This window comes from Acinonyx jubatus, chromosome B3, assembly GCF_027475565.1.
Source record: "Acinonyx jubatus isolate Ajub_Pintada_27869175 chromosome B3, VMU_Ajub_asm_v1.0, whole genome shotgun sequence".
NCBI lineage: Eukaryota > Metazoa > Chordata > Mammalia > Carnivora > Felidae > Acinonyx > Acinonyx jubatus.
In genome coordinates, this window is record NC_069386.1 from 103,363,238 (window position 1) to 103,378,083 (window position 14,846).

At 35.0% G+C, this 14,846-nt stretch overlaps 1 protein-coding gene across 11 annotated transcripts in view; it reads left to right on the forward strand.

Moving 5' to 3' along the window:
• KIAA0586 (KIAA0586 ortholog) overlaps positions 1–14,846 on the forward strand; it is a 110,831-nt gene that overhangs the window by 69,744 nt on the left and 26,241 nt on the right. For 10 of the 11 annotated variants that reach the window (XR_008299427.1, XM_053224493.1, XM_027065813.2 and 7 more), the window contains 2 exons: positions 3,214–3,368; positions 5,328–5,436. Coding sequence is in view for 10 of the 11 variants with exons in the window: in XM_053224493.1 (XP_053080468.1) it covers positions 3,214–3,368; positions 5,328–5,436 (264 nt within the window). In the remaining variant the exon portion in view is untranslated. The remainder of the gene's footprint in view (positions 1–3,213; positions 3,369–5,327; positions 5,437–14,846) is intronic. The other variant, XM_027065815.2, reaches the window with a different exon arrangement.

The window sequence follows — 14,846 nt, forward strand, 5'->3', positions numbered from 1 at the left end:
TCTGCTCTCAAGGAAGTTTACAAACTAGTGTAAGAGAAATACAAGAAAGGTTATACAGTAATGCTGTGTGGTTAGTACAACAACACAAACAGCTGTGGAGTGCAGGGGAGGACTCTACCCACAGGAGAGGCTTCAGAGACAGTTTCCCACAAGACCTGATGTGAAATCAAATCTTAATGGTGGAGTATAATAAGCATATTCCAGTTTGTTCATTTACTTATTCATTCAGAAAATAGTTTTTGAGTGCTTGCTATGCTCTATGCACATTCTAGAAGCTAGGAATATAAAACCTAGTAAGGCCCTGTCGATAATGATTTTTTTTCCTCTGGTAGAAGTAATAGATGAGAGGGCACAAACATGCAATAAATTATCATAGTTACCTTGAAGAAGTTCATGTAGGATGGGATATAGGTCACTTGTACCTGGAGAGGGCAATCACAAAAAGACTTCAAACATCAGAGGAGGCTTACTTGAAATGGATTCTCAAAGATGAATAGATGTTTGCCATGTAGTAAATGAGGAGGGAACTTCCAGGCAGAATATGCAATGAGACAAGAGGAAAAAATAAAAATAAAAATAAAAAATAAAAAAATAGCAAGACTTAAGGAAATATAAGTACTTTATTAATGAGCTAGAGTTTAGGAAGCAGTGAGATTGGAGTAGTGAGCAGAAAGTAGATCCTAAAAAATCTTAGATAATACATGAAGTAGTTTTTGGATTCACTCTAAAATGATATGGATCCATTTGTGCACAAAATGCCAATCTTACTTTATATTTATTCCCATGGAAAATTTAGTCTTGAATTTCTATCACTTCTGAATGTTTTTTGATATTCACAGATCCATAAGGATTATAAGTAAATGACTGATATGATCATCTTTGCCTTTTATTTAGCAAGATCATCTCAGGTGCAGTGTGATGAATAGAGGAGAGTATTAAGACTGGAGGCAAGGAGGCTGACTGGACAGCTGTTGCAGTAAAGCTGGTGAAACACTACTTAACAGTGAGGAAATGTAAAAAGGGAGATTTGAGAGACAGTTAAGGAGGGGAATGGACAAGATTTAGTTTGAATATGAGAAGTGCAAAAGAAAGGATCGAAGACATTTCCAGGTTTCTGGCTAGAATGGTTGGGTAGCTGGGAATTGCCATTCACTAAGAGAAAGGAATATGGAGAAACGATAGAATTATGAGGACATAAGGATGAGTGGGGTTTTAAGCATTAGAATTAATTTCAGATGCCTTTAGGCATCCATTCCCTACAAATGGAAAAACATATTAGACATGACAAACCCAAAGCTGCTGCTGGGCACTGGCAATTTTGGGTGGACTTAGTCTTCTCTGAAAGTTGAAGTTTCTAAGTCTGAGGTTGCCTTTGCTTAGCAGTAAGATTCTAGTCGAGTAAAATTAGGGATTTCAAGTTATGATAAATTTTTTTAATGTTTATTTTTGACAGAGAAAGAGACAGAGAGAGAGAGAGAGAGAGACAGGGCATGAGCGGGGGAGGGGCAGAGAGAGAGAGAGAGAGAGAGAGCAGGGTCCAGGCTCTGAGCTGTCAGCGCAGAGCCTGACATGGGGCTCGAACTCACAGACTGCGCCATCATGACCTGAGCCGAAGTCGGACGCTCAGCCGACTGAGCCACCCAGGTGCCCCAACTTATGATAAATTTGATGTGAGTGATATGATAGTTACAAGGGGTTAAGTTACTTTATACAGACGAAACACTCATACTCCATGAGCATACTTGGTAGAAGTGACACCATCGCGTTGTTGAGCAAATTCAGCATTGTTATGATGGCTGTCATGGTGACCCTTTATCACTGGGTTAGATACCTGTCGTATGTGCTCTCTGTAGCCTGCCTAAAGTTGCTTTTGTCACACTGATCTGTAATCTCACTTGAGGGTTCACTGTCCCATTCCTGTTGTCTAGCAGAGTGTGTTAACACCTAGGACATTGCCAGTGAATATATGTTAAATGATAGGGTGTTACAAGAGTTGAAAGCTATTATGCACTTTGAATGCTTTGGAAGAGATGTTTGATTATATACCTTCTGAGTTTTTACATTAGGTCTTTTATCAAAGTTTACCTTGTGTCTTTTTAATTACTTTTTCTTTATACCCATACATTAACCATGTATAATTTTACATAAAACAAAATGTGATTATGTCATACATTAGTTTCCATCCACCTCTCATCCTCATGTTTTCTCCTGTCCCATATGCCTTACCCCAGCTAACTCTTAAGATTCTCATATGTAATCTTCCTCTTTTTATCCATAGACACACTCACATGTTTAACATTCATGATGGATACATACGATGTATGTGTACACTGTTATTTTACAAGTTAAGATAGAATGCCCACTTGCCTGCATTTGTTTTTACACAGTAAATCCTGTGGAAATTACAAGTCTCTGACTGCCTGTGGGCTTCTTTTCATGTTTGTTGGCCATTTGGATTTGTTCTCTGTGAATTGCCTACTTAAATTCTTTCCCCATCTATTAGGTTCTAAATTTTTCTTATAACTTTGTAAGAGCTATTTCTATATTTTTGATGTTTTTTAACATCTGTATTGCAAATATCTTTTTCTAAATTTGTACTGACATTATTTATGGTCTTTCTTTGTCATATAGCTAAAAAAAAATTATGTAGTTATTTCTATATGTATATGTTAAGATGTTTATTTATTTTGAGAGAGAGAGAAACCATGAGCAGGGGAGGGGCATAGAGAGAGGCAGAGAGAGAATCCCAAGCAGGCTTCACGCTCAGTGCAGACCCTGATTGTGGGGCTCGATTCCACAGCCATGAGTCCTTGACCTGAGCTGAAATCAGGAGTCGGACACTCAACTGATTGAGCCACCCAGGTGTCCCTAGTTATTTTTATCTTTTATACTTTCTGTGTTTTTATGGTCTCTTCTAACACAAGTTTATACCTATAGTCTCCTAGATTTTCTTGCGAGATTTTCATTATTTAGTACATATTTATATTTATTTTTTGTTTACTTATTTATTTTTGAGAGAGACAGAGTATGTGCATGCACGTGTGATGGGGGGAGGGGCAGAGAGAGAGGGAGACAGAGCGTCCCAGATAGGCTCTACACTGTCAGTACAGAGCCCATTGTGGGGCTTGCACTCATGAACTGTGAGATCATGACCTGAGCAGAAATCAAATTAAACAATTTATTTTAACTTTTTGTTTATATATTTGACAACAGGTGGTGTTTATGAAGATTCATGTGCTAGTCATGGTCCAATGAGTTTGGGAGAATTGGAGTTGCAGCCAAATTCTAACCTTGCTCTTCCCACAACACTTTTGACAGTGCAAGAAAATGATGTTCAGTTATCAGGAGCAGTTGAAGATAATCATCAGGTAATAATCCTTGTACTTTACTTAAAATGAGAATGGTAATAATATTGGCTTAGCATGATGCACTGCCAAGAGATTAGTCTTTGGAGTCAGTTTCAATCCATGCTTCCTTTATTTGTTAATTCAAGCCTGGATACAACTCTTAGCTCATCTGGACCCTAGCTATGACCTTGAGTACATAGCCTTTTTCTAACCCTTAGTTTCCTCCTCTTTATTTAGAGATTAAAAATAGCATATATATATATATATATATATATATATATATATGTATATATATGTATATACATATATATATATACACATATACATATACATATACACATATACATATATATAATGCTGGTTAGGTAGCTATTATTAATACTTTGTGTCATCATGAAATATCTAGCTCATTAATTTGCATATAGCAGGTACTCAAGAAAAATTTATTATATTAAATTTTGCAAAAGCTGTTACATAAGCAATTTCATGGTGAGTTAGGCCAATGGCCCATGTAATCTTCTGTACTGAAAAAATAGGTTAATTACTCTCCAGCATGTAAAGAAATGTTCACATTATTAAAAACAGTTTTGTATCTGTGTATGCAATGGATTTCTCACTGTAGATTAGTTTATTCACTATGTATTTCATGATATTGCATAGCATTGCATGGGGTTGGTATTGCTGGTTGCAACCTCAGGAGTTTCCTGGGTGAAGTTTAAAACTGGCCCCTATTCATGGAGAGCAAGGAGAGACCGAATAAAGACACATACTACTCCAGATTGGCAGATGGCAGGTTTAAATAAGCAAGGGGACTTACTTACCAGACCTGTCTCGGGCACTTGTGAGACCGGTAGATCTCTGCACCCAGCCACCAGAATCTTAAAAGTTTATATAGAAGCCTTAATTGGGTTCAGTCAGGTATTCAGTCCAGACGGTGTCATAACACCTTCCCCTCTCAAGGCTATGTCCTTTAATGACTGCCAGTATGGAAATAGTAGGTGGGACGCATATTCCAAGGACAGGACCAGAGTAAGGAGCTTCCAATTGCCTGGGTTCAGCTTGTGGGTTAACTCGTGGCTGATAAGAATCAAGAGGTATCTTTTTAAAGTCCTGTCAAAGTATATCTGATAGCTGTTTTCAGGCACTCATTCATAATTAGGACCATAAAATAGTAAAAGGAAGAAATAAAATGGCTTTCACAGTTTGTGATGTGTGGTTGTGAAGGAATTTGTGACTATTGTAAATTTCAAATTTGGTTAGGTTATAGGTACTAGGAAGAGAGATGATGGGGCTTGTGGTTTAGTGCACATTTCTTGAATGTCAAAGGAGGATAACAGTACTCATGCTTGTGAGAATTAAGTGATGTTACTATATAGAAAAGCTCTTTGAAAATTGCAGTGCATTATGCAGATTTTCATTTTATGTAAAAATGGTTATATGGGAGAGCTTAACAACCACATTAAGTTTTTATCCTGTCTAAATCCATCATGTATATATATCTAGAATAGTTTGATTTATAAGGAGCTTTGAATTATGAAGTGATTTGAATATTTGAAATCTGTATATATTATCCAAATCTTTTGAAAGATTTTATTTCCAATGTCTTTTCTCTAGTAATATGTACTCTATCACCCATTTAGCAATTAGAGGACATGTATAATATTCAAATTTTATATAAGAAACAACTAAATAGTTTAATTGCTCAAAACTTTTTCAACGTTTATTTATTTTTGGGGCAGAGAGAGACAGAGCATGAACGGGGAAGGGGCAGAGAGAGAGGGAGACACAGAATTGGAAACAGGCTCCAGGCTCTGAGCCATCAGCCCAGAGCCTGACGCGGGGCTCGAACTCACTGACCGCGAGATCGTGACCTGGATGAAGTCGGACACTTAACCGACTGCGCCACCCAGGCGCCCCGCTCAAAACTTTTTAAAGTAACTTAAAAAACAATGTTATGACTTCATGTCTTAAATTCTTTAGTACCAACAAAAGCATGACCAAGATGTGAAACAAGTTGAACACAAGCCTGCACAAAGTCGTTTAATATGTGTAAGAAGTAAATCTGATATTTCACTTTCACAGCAACAAGGTAAGATTCATTTTCTTGTAATATAATAGTTTGATGCTTGCCCTGATATTGAACAAGTATATGATGAAAATTCTTTATTTTTGTCTACATCACATTCTTGTCTGTAGGTTTTCTGTTTTTTCTTAGTCCATTGGGATAAAGAATCTCGTATCATATTTGACTGTATATTTGTTCTTTGTACCAATAAACTCCATTTCTAATGAATTTTAAAAACTCTTAGATAGTGTTTTTCCTTTAATCTTATCTTTTGGTTCTTATGCAATTGATTGCCTTTTTATCTGTTTATAGGTCTGTATCTGTGTCAGAGTTGTCTATTTTAAATTATGTGAAAAAGGCAGGGGCTGTGGCTGTAAAGGTGCTTCTTTGTAAAGGCTATTCAGTGTTGTGGGTGATGCTGACCAATAAACACAACTTAAAAAAAACAAAGGATTCTCACATTGAATGCACATTATGTAAATGACCAGTTGTGTGGTTGAACTTCACTTCTATAGTCAGCATCATAGCATTTTGATGTTCCTTTATGTTTCTGAAAGACTGTTGGCTTTCTGCTTTATTTACCTTCTTGCTTCTTAGTCACTTAAATTTCATATAACCTAAACTCTGAAATTTGGCAGTAGAAATTAAGATATCTTCTGTTTTAAAACTTTATTTCCACAATCCAGGAAGAAGTATTAGGAATGTTTTAAGCAGTAGAACATTTTTCTTTGCTTTTATGATTGTGTTTTTTTTAAATCTCATTTACTGAATGCCAGTATAATTGCAAATGTAACTATACATTAAGTATTACAAGAAAGACCCCAAACAAGGACATACTCAAGATATTTATTAAAATTATGCTATATGAGGTTTAGATTTTTACTTTTGTTTTTTGTTCCTCTCTTGCTCCCACCTCTCAGAACTTTGCCTTCCTGACCACCTTTTTAACCTGACCATGGTACAGTAATGTGAATATTGTATTTTAGAATCCCATGGAAACTTGGCTATAAAACTCTTCTTATAGTATTTAAAAATTAATCAAGACAGTATATAGATAGGAACAAATGAATGTTTCTAAGATAATGGCAGGACTGACTTGATGTCCTTCTACTGAGTACTGTTACCATTCACGGTCAAAGACTATATATTTAAGTTAGGTTTAAAAAAAATTGTAATGTCTTAAAATTATTACTAAATTTTGTCTCCTTGGGAGATATTGTATGTGATAAAATGATCATTTTTCTCAGGTGATGGGAAAATTTGGTAAGATTTTAAAGTAAGTGTCTCTGTTCAGGAAAATGACATTCAGTTTCACATACATGAATGACCATAAGATGGCAATAAATTCTTGTTGGCTTACAACAAAATGTCATGAAGTACAATGTTGTTAAATAGTGTCTAATTAACATTTAATAAGTCAATAAAAGTTGTATGAATAAAAGAAACCGAGGTGTTAGCTGGTTAAAGCAAGTTTTATTTAGAAGAGTTTAGAATGGTTAGATTTAATATATATAATTTTTTTTCATTTAATTTTATATGTAATACAGAAGTTAGAGGATCAGGCCTATATCAGCTTTGACTGAGACAAATAAATACCCAGTGAGCTATAAATAGAACATTTGAAAATAGAAGCCAAGTGTTTCACTCTATAACTGATACAGATCTCCATATTGAATACTTTTTTAATGAATGTGATTGCCTTGGCAAATATAGTCAGTTATGACTTTTTTTTTCCCATAAATTTTGTGGGTTTTATTTTTTCTCCGATGAAACTCTAAGACATTGCCAAATGTTTCAGAGAATAGGAGAGTCACAATGCCAAAATAATCCTCTAGGGCTCTCAGGACTTTGGGTGACCTTGAAGGAATTCAATCCTATCTGTCATACAGGCCTTGAAGATAATGAAGGAAATTCACCTCATCACAAGGGAATTAAAACCACATCTTTTCTGGCAGCTAAATGCTTCTAAGAATACTTGAACCCCAAATTATGACTGTTTTGGGGAGAAGTATCCTATATTTCACTTTGAAATGTGTACTAGTTTAATATGTGTATATAAAGAATCAAGTAGCTTCACTAGCAGTAGCAGCTGTTTCAGTGATCATTACAAATTGACTGAAGATTTGGTAGGACATGAGTTCCAGCACTGTGCTTCCGACAAGTCTGTAAAATCCTTGTTTCCGCCCCCCCCCTTGATTATTACTTTCAGCTTTTAATATAAAAAGAAATTGAATTGATATGACAGATGGTTATCTTTGGAATCTAAGAGTGAAATTCTTTCATTTGGTATTGAATTCATTGGTTGTATTTTTGACCACAGGATACCATTTTCTGAGTCTAAGTCCTGATTAATGGGTTTATAGTGAACATAACAATTTAAGTGATTTCAGTGAGTCATTTAATTTTTTTTTTCCTTTTTACTATGCAAGTTAACTTTTACTGCTTCTTTTTCTGGGAAAGTTGACTTTCTTCCATATAAATAAGAGACTAGTTATAAATCTGCTTGTTTGTTATAAACCCAAGAACAGTTAAATTCTATAAAGTAATGTATTAAAATAGTTCACTTTATTTTTTTATTTTTTACATTCTATCAGTATCTTTTTTTTTTTAATTTGAGTATAGTTGACACACAATGTTACACTAGTTTTCTGGGTACAATATAGTGATTTGACAAGTTTATACATTATGCTGTGCTCACCACAAGGGTAGCTACTATCTGTCATCACATGACAGACACTATTACAACATCACCGACTATATTCCTTATGCTGTGCTTTTTATTACCATGACTTATTCATTCCATAACAGGAAGCCTGATTCTCCCACTCCCCCCTATTAACTGTTTTGCCCATCTCCCCCCCGACCCTTCCTTCTAGCAACCACCAATTTATTCTGTATATTTGTAGGTCTGATTCTGCTTATTCACTTGTTTTATTTTTTTAGATTACACATAAGAGTGAAATCATACATATTTGTCTTTCTCAGTCTGACTTCCTTCACTTAGCATAATACCCTCTGGGTCTATCCTTGTTGTTTCAGATAGCACAATCTTACCCTTTTTTTATTGCTATGTAATATTCCTGTGTGTGTGTGTGTGTGTGTGTGTGTGTGTGTGTGTGTGAGAGAGAGAGAGAGAGAGAGAGAGAGAGAGAGAGAGAGATCTTTCTTATCCATTTGTCAATGGGGACTTACATTGCTTCCGTGTCTTGGCTGTTATAAATAAGCTGCAATAAACATAGAGGTGCAAATATCTTTTTGAATTTGTATTTTTGTTTTATTTGGATAAGTATCCAGTAGTGGAATTGTTGGATCACATGATATTTCTATTTTTAATTTTTTGAGGACCTCATATTTTCCACAGTGGCTATACCAATATACATTCCCACCAACAGTGTACCTTTTTCTCTACATCCTTGCCAACACTTGTTATTTCTTGTCCTTTTTTATTTTAGTCATTCTGACAAGTGTGAGGTAATATCTCATTGTGGCTTTGATCTGCATTTCCCTGATGATTAGGGATGTTGAGCATCTTTACATGTTTCTGTTGGCCACTTGTCTTTTTTAGAAAAATGTTTATTTAAATCCTCTGCCTATTTTTAAATCAGATTGGTTTTTATTGTTGAGGTATATAAGTTCTTTCTTTATTTTGGATATTACCCCTTATTGGATATATCATTTGCAAATATCTTCTCCCATTTAGTAGGTCACCTTTTTGTTTTTGTTGACCGTTTCCTTCACTGTGCAAAAGCATTTTATTTTGTGAAGATACAAAAAATACAGATGCAAAGGAGTACATGCATCCCAATGTTTATAGCAGGATTATCAACAATAGCCAAAATATGGAGAGAGCCCAAATGTCCATCAACTGATGAATGGATAAAGAAGATGTGGTATATATATATTATTCAGCTATCAAAAATAATGAAATCTTGCCAATTGCAACAACGTGGATGGAGCTAGAATGTAGCATTTAAGTGAGATAAATCAATCAAAGAAAAACAAATACCATATGATTTTACTCATATGTAGAATTTAAGAAACAAAACAGATGAACATATGGGAAGGGGGCGGGGAAGAAGAGAGGGAAACACACCACAAAAGACTCTTAACAATAGAGAACAGACTGAGGGTTGATGGGGGGGGGGGGTGGGCTAGATGGGTGATGGGCATTAAAGAGGGCACCTGTTGTGATGAGCACTGGGTGTTATATGTAAATGATAAATCACTGAATTCTACTCCTGAAACCAATATTTCACTGTATGTTAACTAACCAAAATTTAAATTTAAAAAAAATTGATAAAAAAATAAAAATAAAATAAATAAGAATGTAGAAGATCTAAGCAATAATATTGACCAATTGAACCTAGTTGATAAACAGCTGATTTGGGGCCACCTCGGTGGCTCAGTTAAGTGCTCAACTTCAGCTCAGGTGAGAATCTCACAGTTCATGGGTTCAAGCCCTGCATCAGGCTCCATGCTGACAGTGCGGAGCCTGCTTAGGATTCTCTCTCTTTCTACCCTTCCTTCACTGATATTTTCTCTCTCTATCAAAATAAATAGATAAACTTAAATTTTTTTTAAAAAGCTGATTTTACTTCCTAAGTAAACTTGAAACATTAACCAAGATTGACAATATTCTGTATCATGAAACAAACCTCAGTAAATTTAAAACAGTTAAAATCATACAAAATATATTCTCTGACCTCAGTGGAATGAAAATGAAAATGAATAACAAAGATTCCTGGAACATTACTAAATATTTGGAATTTAAATTGCACACATTTTAATAAACCTTGGGTCAAAAAGGAAATTACAAAGGGAATTAGAACTATTTTGAACTTGGGGCACCTGGGTGGCTCAGTCAGTAGAGCATCCAGCTACGGCTCAGGTCATGATCTTATAGTTCGTGGGTTTGAGCCCCACATCAGGCTCTGTGCTGACAACTCAGAGCCTGGAGCCTGCTTCAGATTCTATGTCTCCCTCACTCTCCCCCCCACCCCCCACCGCTTGTTCTCTGTGTCTGTCTCTCAAAAAATTAAAAGAAAAAAAAGAAATATTTTTAACTGAATAAAAATGGAAACACCACGTACCAAAATTCATGGGATGCTGCTGAAGCAGTGATTAGAGGGAATTTTATGGCATAAATGCTTACATGGTAATAGAAGAGAAAGGTCTAAAATCAGTGCTCTAAACCTCTAATGGAGGAAACCTGAAAAAGAAGGGCAATTAAACTTCTAATAAACAGAAGGAAGGAAAAGAACAGAATGAAATTGAAAACCTAAACATAATAGAAACCCAGTGAAACCAAAAGCTGGTTCTTTGAAATGACTGGTAAATCAATAAACCTTAGCCAGAATGATGAGGGAAAAAGGAGAAAACACATGAATCATTAGTATTAGAAGTTAGAGAGAGGAAATCAGTACAGATCCTATGGAAATTAAAGAGATTATAAAGTAATATTAGTATCTTTATGCTCATAAATTTGGCAACATTGGTAAAATGGAAAAATTTTATCTAACTTGAGAAGAAACTGATAATAAACTAATCTTATATTTGTTAAAGAAAAAGTGAATTTTTAGCTTAAAATCCTCCAATAAAGAGAACCTGAGGCTCAGACGGTTTCACTGGAGAATTCTACCAGATATTTAAGAGAGAAATAATGCCAGTTCTACTCAAACTCTCCCAGAAAATAGAAAAGAACTCTTTTTACCAATACCCTGATACCAAAACCAGACAAAGACATTTCTGGAAAAGAAATTTATAGACCAATATCTCTCATGAACATAGACAAAAAATTTCTCTATAAAATATTAGCAAATTGAATCCAACAATATATAGAAAGACAGTAAGTGGACCAGGTGGGTTTATCCCAGGAAAGAAAGGTTGGTTCACCATTCAAAAAGCAATGTAATTCACTATATGAATAGACTAAAAAAAAAAAAAAAAAAAAAAATGTGATTTTCTCAATAGCTCTAGAAAAGCTTTTGACAGTATTCAACATCTTTTTATGATTACAGTATTCAACCAAGAATCAGAGGAATCTTTCTCAACATGATAAAGGAAAGACATTACAAGAAACCTATAGTCAACATCACACATGATGGTGAAAGACTAAATGCTTTCCTAGTAAAACTGGAAACAAGCAGTGAGGTCTGCTCTCATTACTCCTTTTCAAAATCATACTGGCTGTTCTAGCCAATGCAGTGATGCAAGAAAAATGAAAAAAGGCATACAGATTAGAAAGGAAGAAATAAACTTACTTCTCTTTGGTCATGCATGATTATGTAAAGTGCCACAAGGCCTACAAAAATCCTACTGGAACCAACATGTTTATCAAGTTCACAGGGGCTACAATATCAATGTACAAAAATCAGTGATATTTCTTTGAACTAGCAATGAAAAATTGGAAATTGTAATTAAAAACTATAATTTATCATAGCAACATAAATGTGAAATATTTAGGTATAAATCTAATGAAATATTTTCATGATTTGTGTGCTAAAAACTACAAAAACATCTGATGAGAGAAATCAAAGACCTATATAAATGGATAAAACTCAAAATTAAGAAGTCAGTTCTCCCCAAATTGATCCATAGATTCAGTGCAATCTCAGTCAAAATTCTAATAAGGTTTTGGTAGATACTGATAAGCTCATAAGGAAATGCAGAAGGCCTGGAATAGCCAAAATAACTTTTAAAAAGAAGAGGTTGGAGGATTTACACTATGGCTTTAAAACATTTTCTAAAGCTACAGTAATCATGATAGTGTAGTATTGGCATAAAGATTAACAGGTAGATAGATCAGTGGAATAGAATCCAAAAATAGTCCATACATTTATAATCAATTGATTTTTCACAAATAGCAAAGAATTGAATGAAGAAAGGATAATCTCAACAAATTGTGTTGGGTCAAGTGGTCACCTATGTGCAAAAAAATGAACCATGACCCATATCTCACAAACATATACAAACATTAGCTCAAAATGGATCCTAAATCTAAATGTAAAGCCAAAAGCACTAAAACTTCTAAAAGAAAAATAGGAGAAAATCTTTGTGACCTGTGGTTGGGCAAAGATTTTTAAGATGTTATAGAAAAGTCATAGTTCCTAGAAGCATATATTGATTGATTGGATTTAATGAAAATAAAAACTTTTTCAAAAGACACTGTTAAGAGAATGAAATAGGATAAACTACAGATTAGGAGAAAATATTTGCAAATCCACTTTTTGATAAAGAACTTGAATCCAAAATATGTTTTAAAAACATAAAACTCAGTAGTAAGAATGAGTTTAGAGATTTGAATAGACACTTCACTAAAAAAAGTTATATGGATGACAAATGAACACACAGAAAGATGTTAAACATCATTAGTTACTAATGGGAGGTGCAAATTAAAAAGTAGATACCACTAACTACCCATTAGGTCGGCTGAAATCAAAGAAACTGGTAACATCACACATTGATGAGAAGGCCGAGCAATTCTTATTCTTGTACATTGCTGGTGGAGTGCAAAATGCTACAGCCACCTTGGAAAAACAGTTTGGCAGTTTCTTCTAAAATTAAATAGAAATTTACTATACAACCCAGCAGTCCATATACTAGGTATTTACTCAAGAGAACTGAAAACTTATATTCACATAAAACCTGTACTCAATTTTTAGCAGTTTCATTTATGATTACCAAGAAGTGAACCTAGATGTCCTCCAACAAGTGAATGGATAAGCAATGTATGGTACATCCATACAATGGAACTCAGCAACAAAAAGGAATGAAATGCTGATATACATAAAAGCATGGATGAGTCTCATTGCTTTATATAAAATGAAAGAAGCCAAATTCAAAAGCCTTCATACCGTATTTATGTGACAATTACAGCTATATGACATTTGGGGAAAAAAAAGTATCTATATTAGGAGAACAGATCAGTGGCTTCTGGGAGTGAGAGCAGGGTTTGACTACAAATGGCAGGAGGAACTTTGGAGGTGTTATAGATGTTCTAGATCTGGATTGTGGTGGCGGTTATATAACCATGTGTTTGTCAAGAGTGAATCTTGGGCACCTGGGTGGCTCAGTCATTGATTTCACAGTTCGTGAGTTTGAGTCCCACATCGGGTGAGCTCATGCCCTCATCGGGTGAGCATGAGCCCCTTTTGGGGTAAAACACGAGCCCCTGGTGAGCCCCACTTCTCTATCTGTCCTTTGTGGGATATTCTCTTTCTCTCTCTCTCTCTCCTCCCCCCACCCCTTGTTCTCTAGTGACCTTTCTTTTCCTCTCTCTCTTTCTCAAAAAAAAAAAAAAAAAAGGTAAATCTTACTGGGTATGAATTATGCTTCAGTAAAGCTAACTTAAATATTGCTGACCCTTTTCTATTATGAATTTTCTTAGTTAACTTTTGTTAAAAGTTTGTTATATGGGAATGTATAAAAGGTTTTGTTGTTAAAAGGTGTTTAAATGTGACACTGAGTATTTTACACACAATTATTCACATCTTTTTTTCTGTATTTAACACTTCAGGAGGAGATAGTTGGCTATACTTTTATAATACATTGTATCTTCAATATAATATACATTGGATTTCTAGGTATTTATTTGAGAATACATTTTATTCAAGCTAGAAGCCTGGGACATTTAAGCTTTGTAATTAATAGCAACTAACTAGTAACAGAAGAGACGATAGTATGTGCTAATCTGAAAATACATGTTTAGATTTCAGAAAAGAAAGAAGTGTCAGCTCAAAACTTTACTGGCACATCCAATATCCAATATAATGTATCATTAACCCAGTCCAGTTCAATAAATACTGAGTTCTCTCACACACTACACTTTTTTTTTTAAACTTTTTGTTAAAGTTAACTTATTTTTGAGAGACAGAGAATGAGCAGGGGAAGGGCAGAGGGAGAGGGAGACAGAGAATCCGAAGCAGGCTTCAAGCTCTGAGAGTCAGCACCGATACTGACACAGGGCTCCAACCCATAAACTGTGAGATCATGACCTGAGCTGAAGTCAGACGCTTAGCTGACTATGGAGCCACCCAGGCGCCCCGCCCCACTACACTTCTAAGCCTTGATGTTTTTGCATGTTATCTTCCTTTTATGTGTAATTTTCTTCTTTCCCCACTTTGCATGTCTTTCTTTTTCAACATCTAGCTCCATTTTTCTGAGTCCTTACTGAACCTCCGATTGCAAATGACTTACTTATCTTTAACTCCAACCCCAGCTTTTTTGTGCCCTGAACATGATCCTAGTTTTACTGATAATTTCTGCTATCAGCCTGCTAGGTACTCTCTTTTATCTCATTTGTTCCTCAAAATACCATGACATGCAGGTAGTTCCATTCCCCTTTTATAAAAAAAAGGATAAAGTTCGTGAAGGATAACTAACTTTCCCATAGCACAGTTTTAGAAACTGAAGATATAGAATTCTAGCCCTTACCT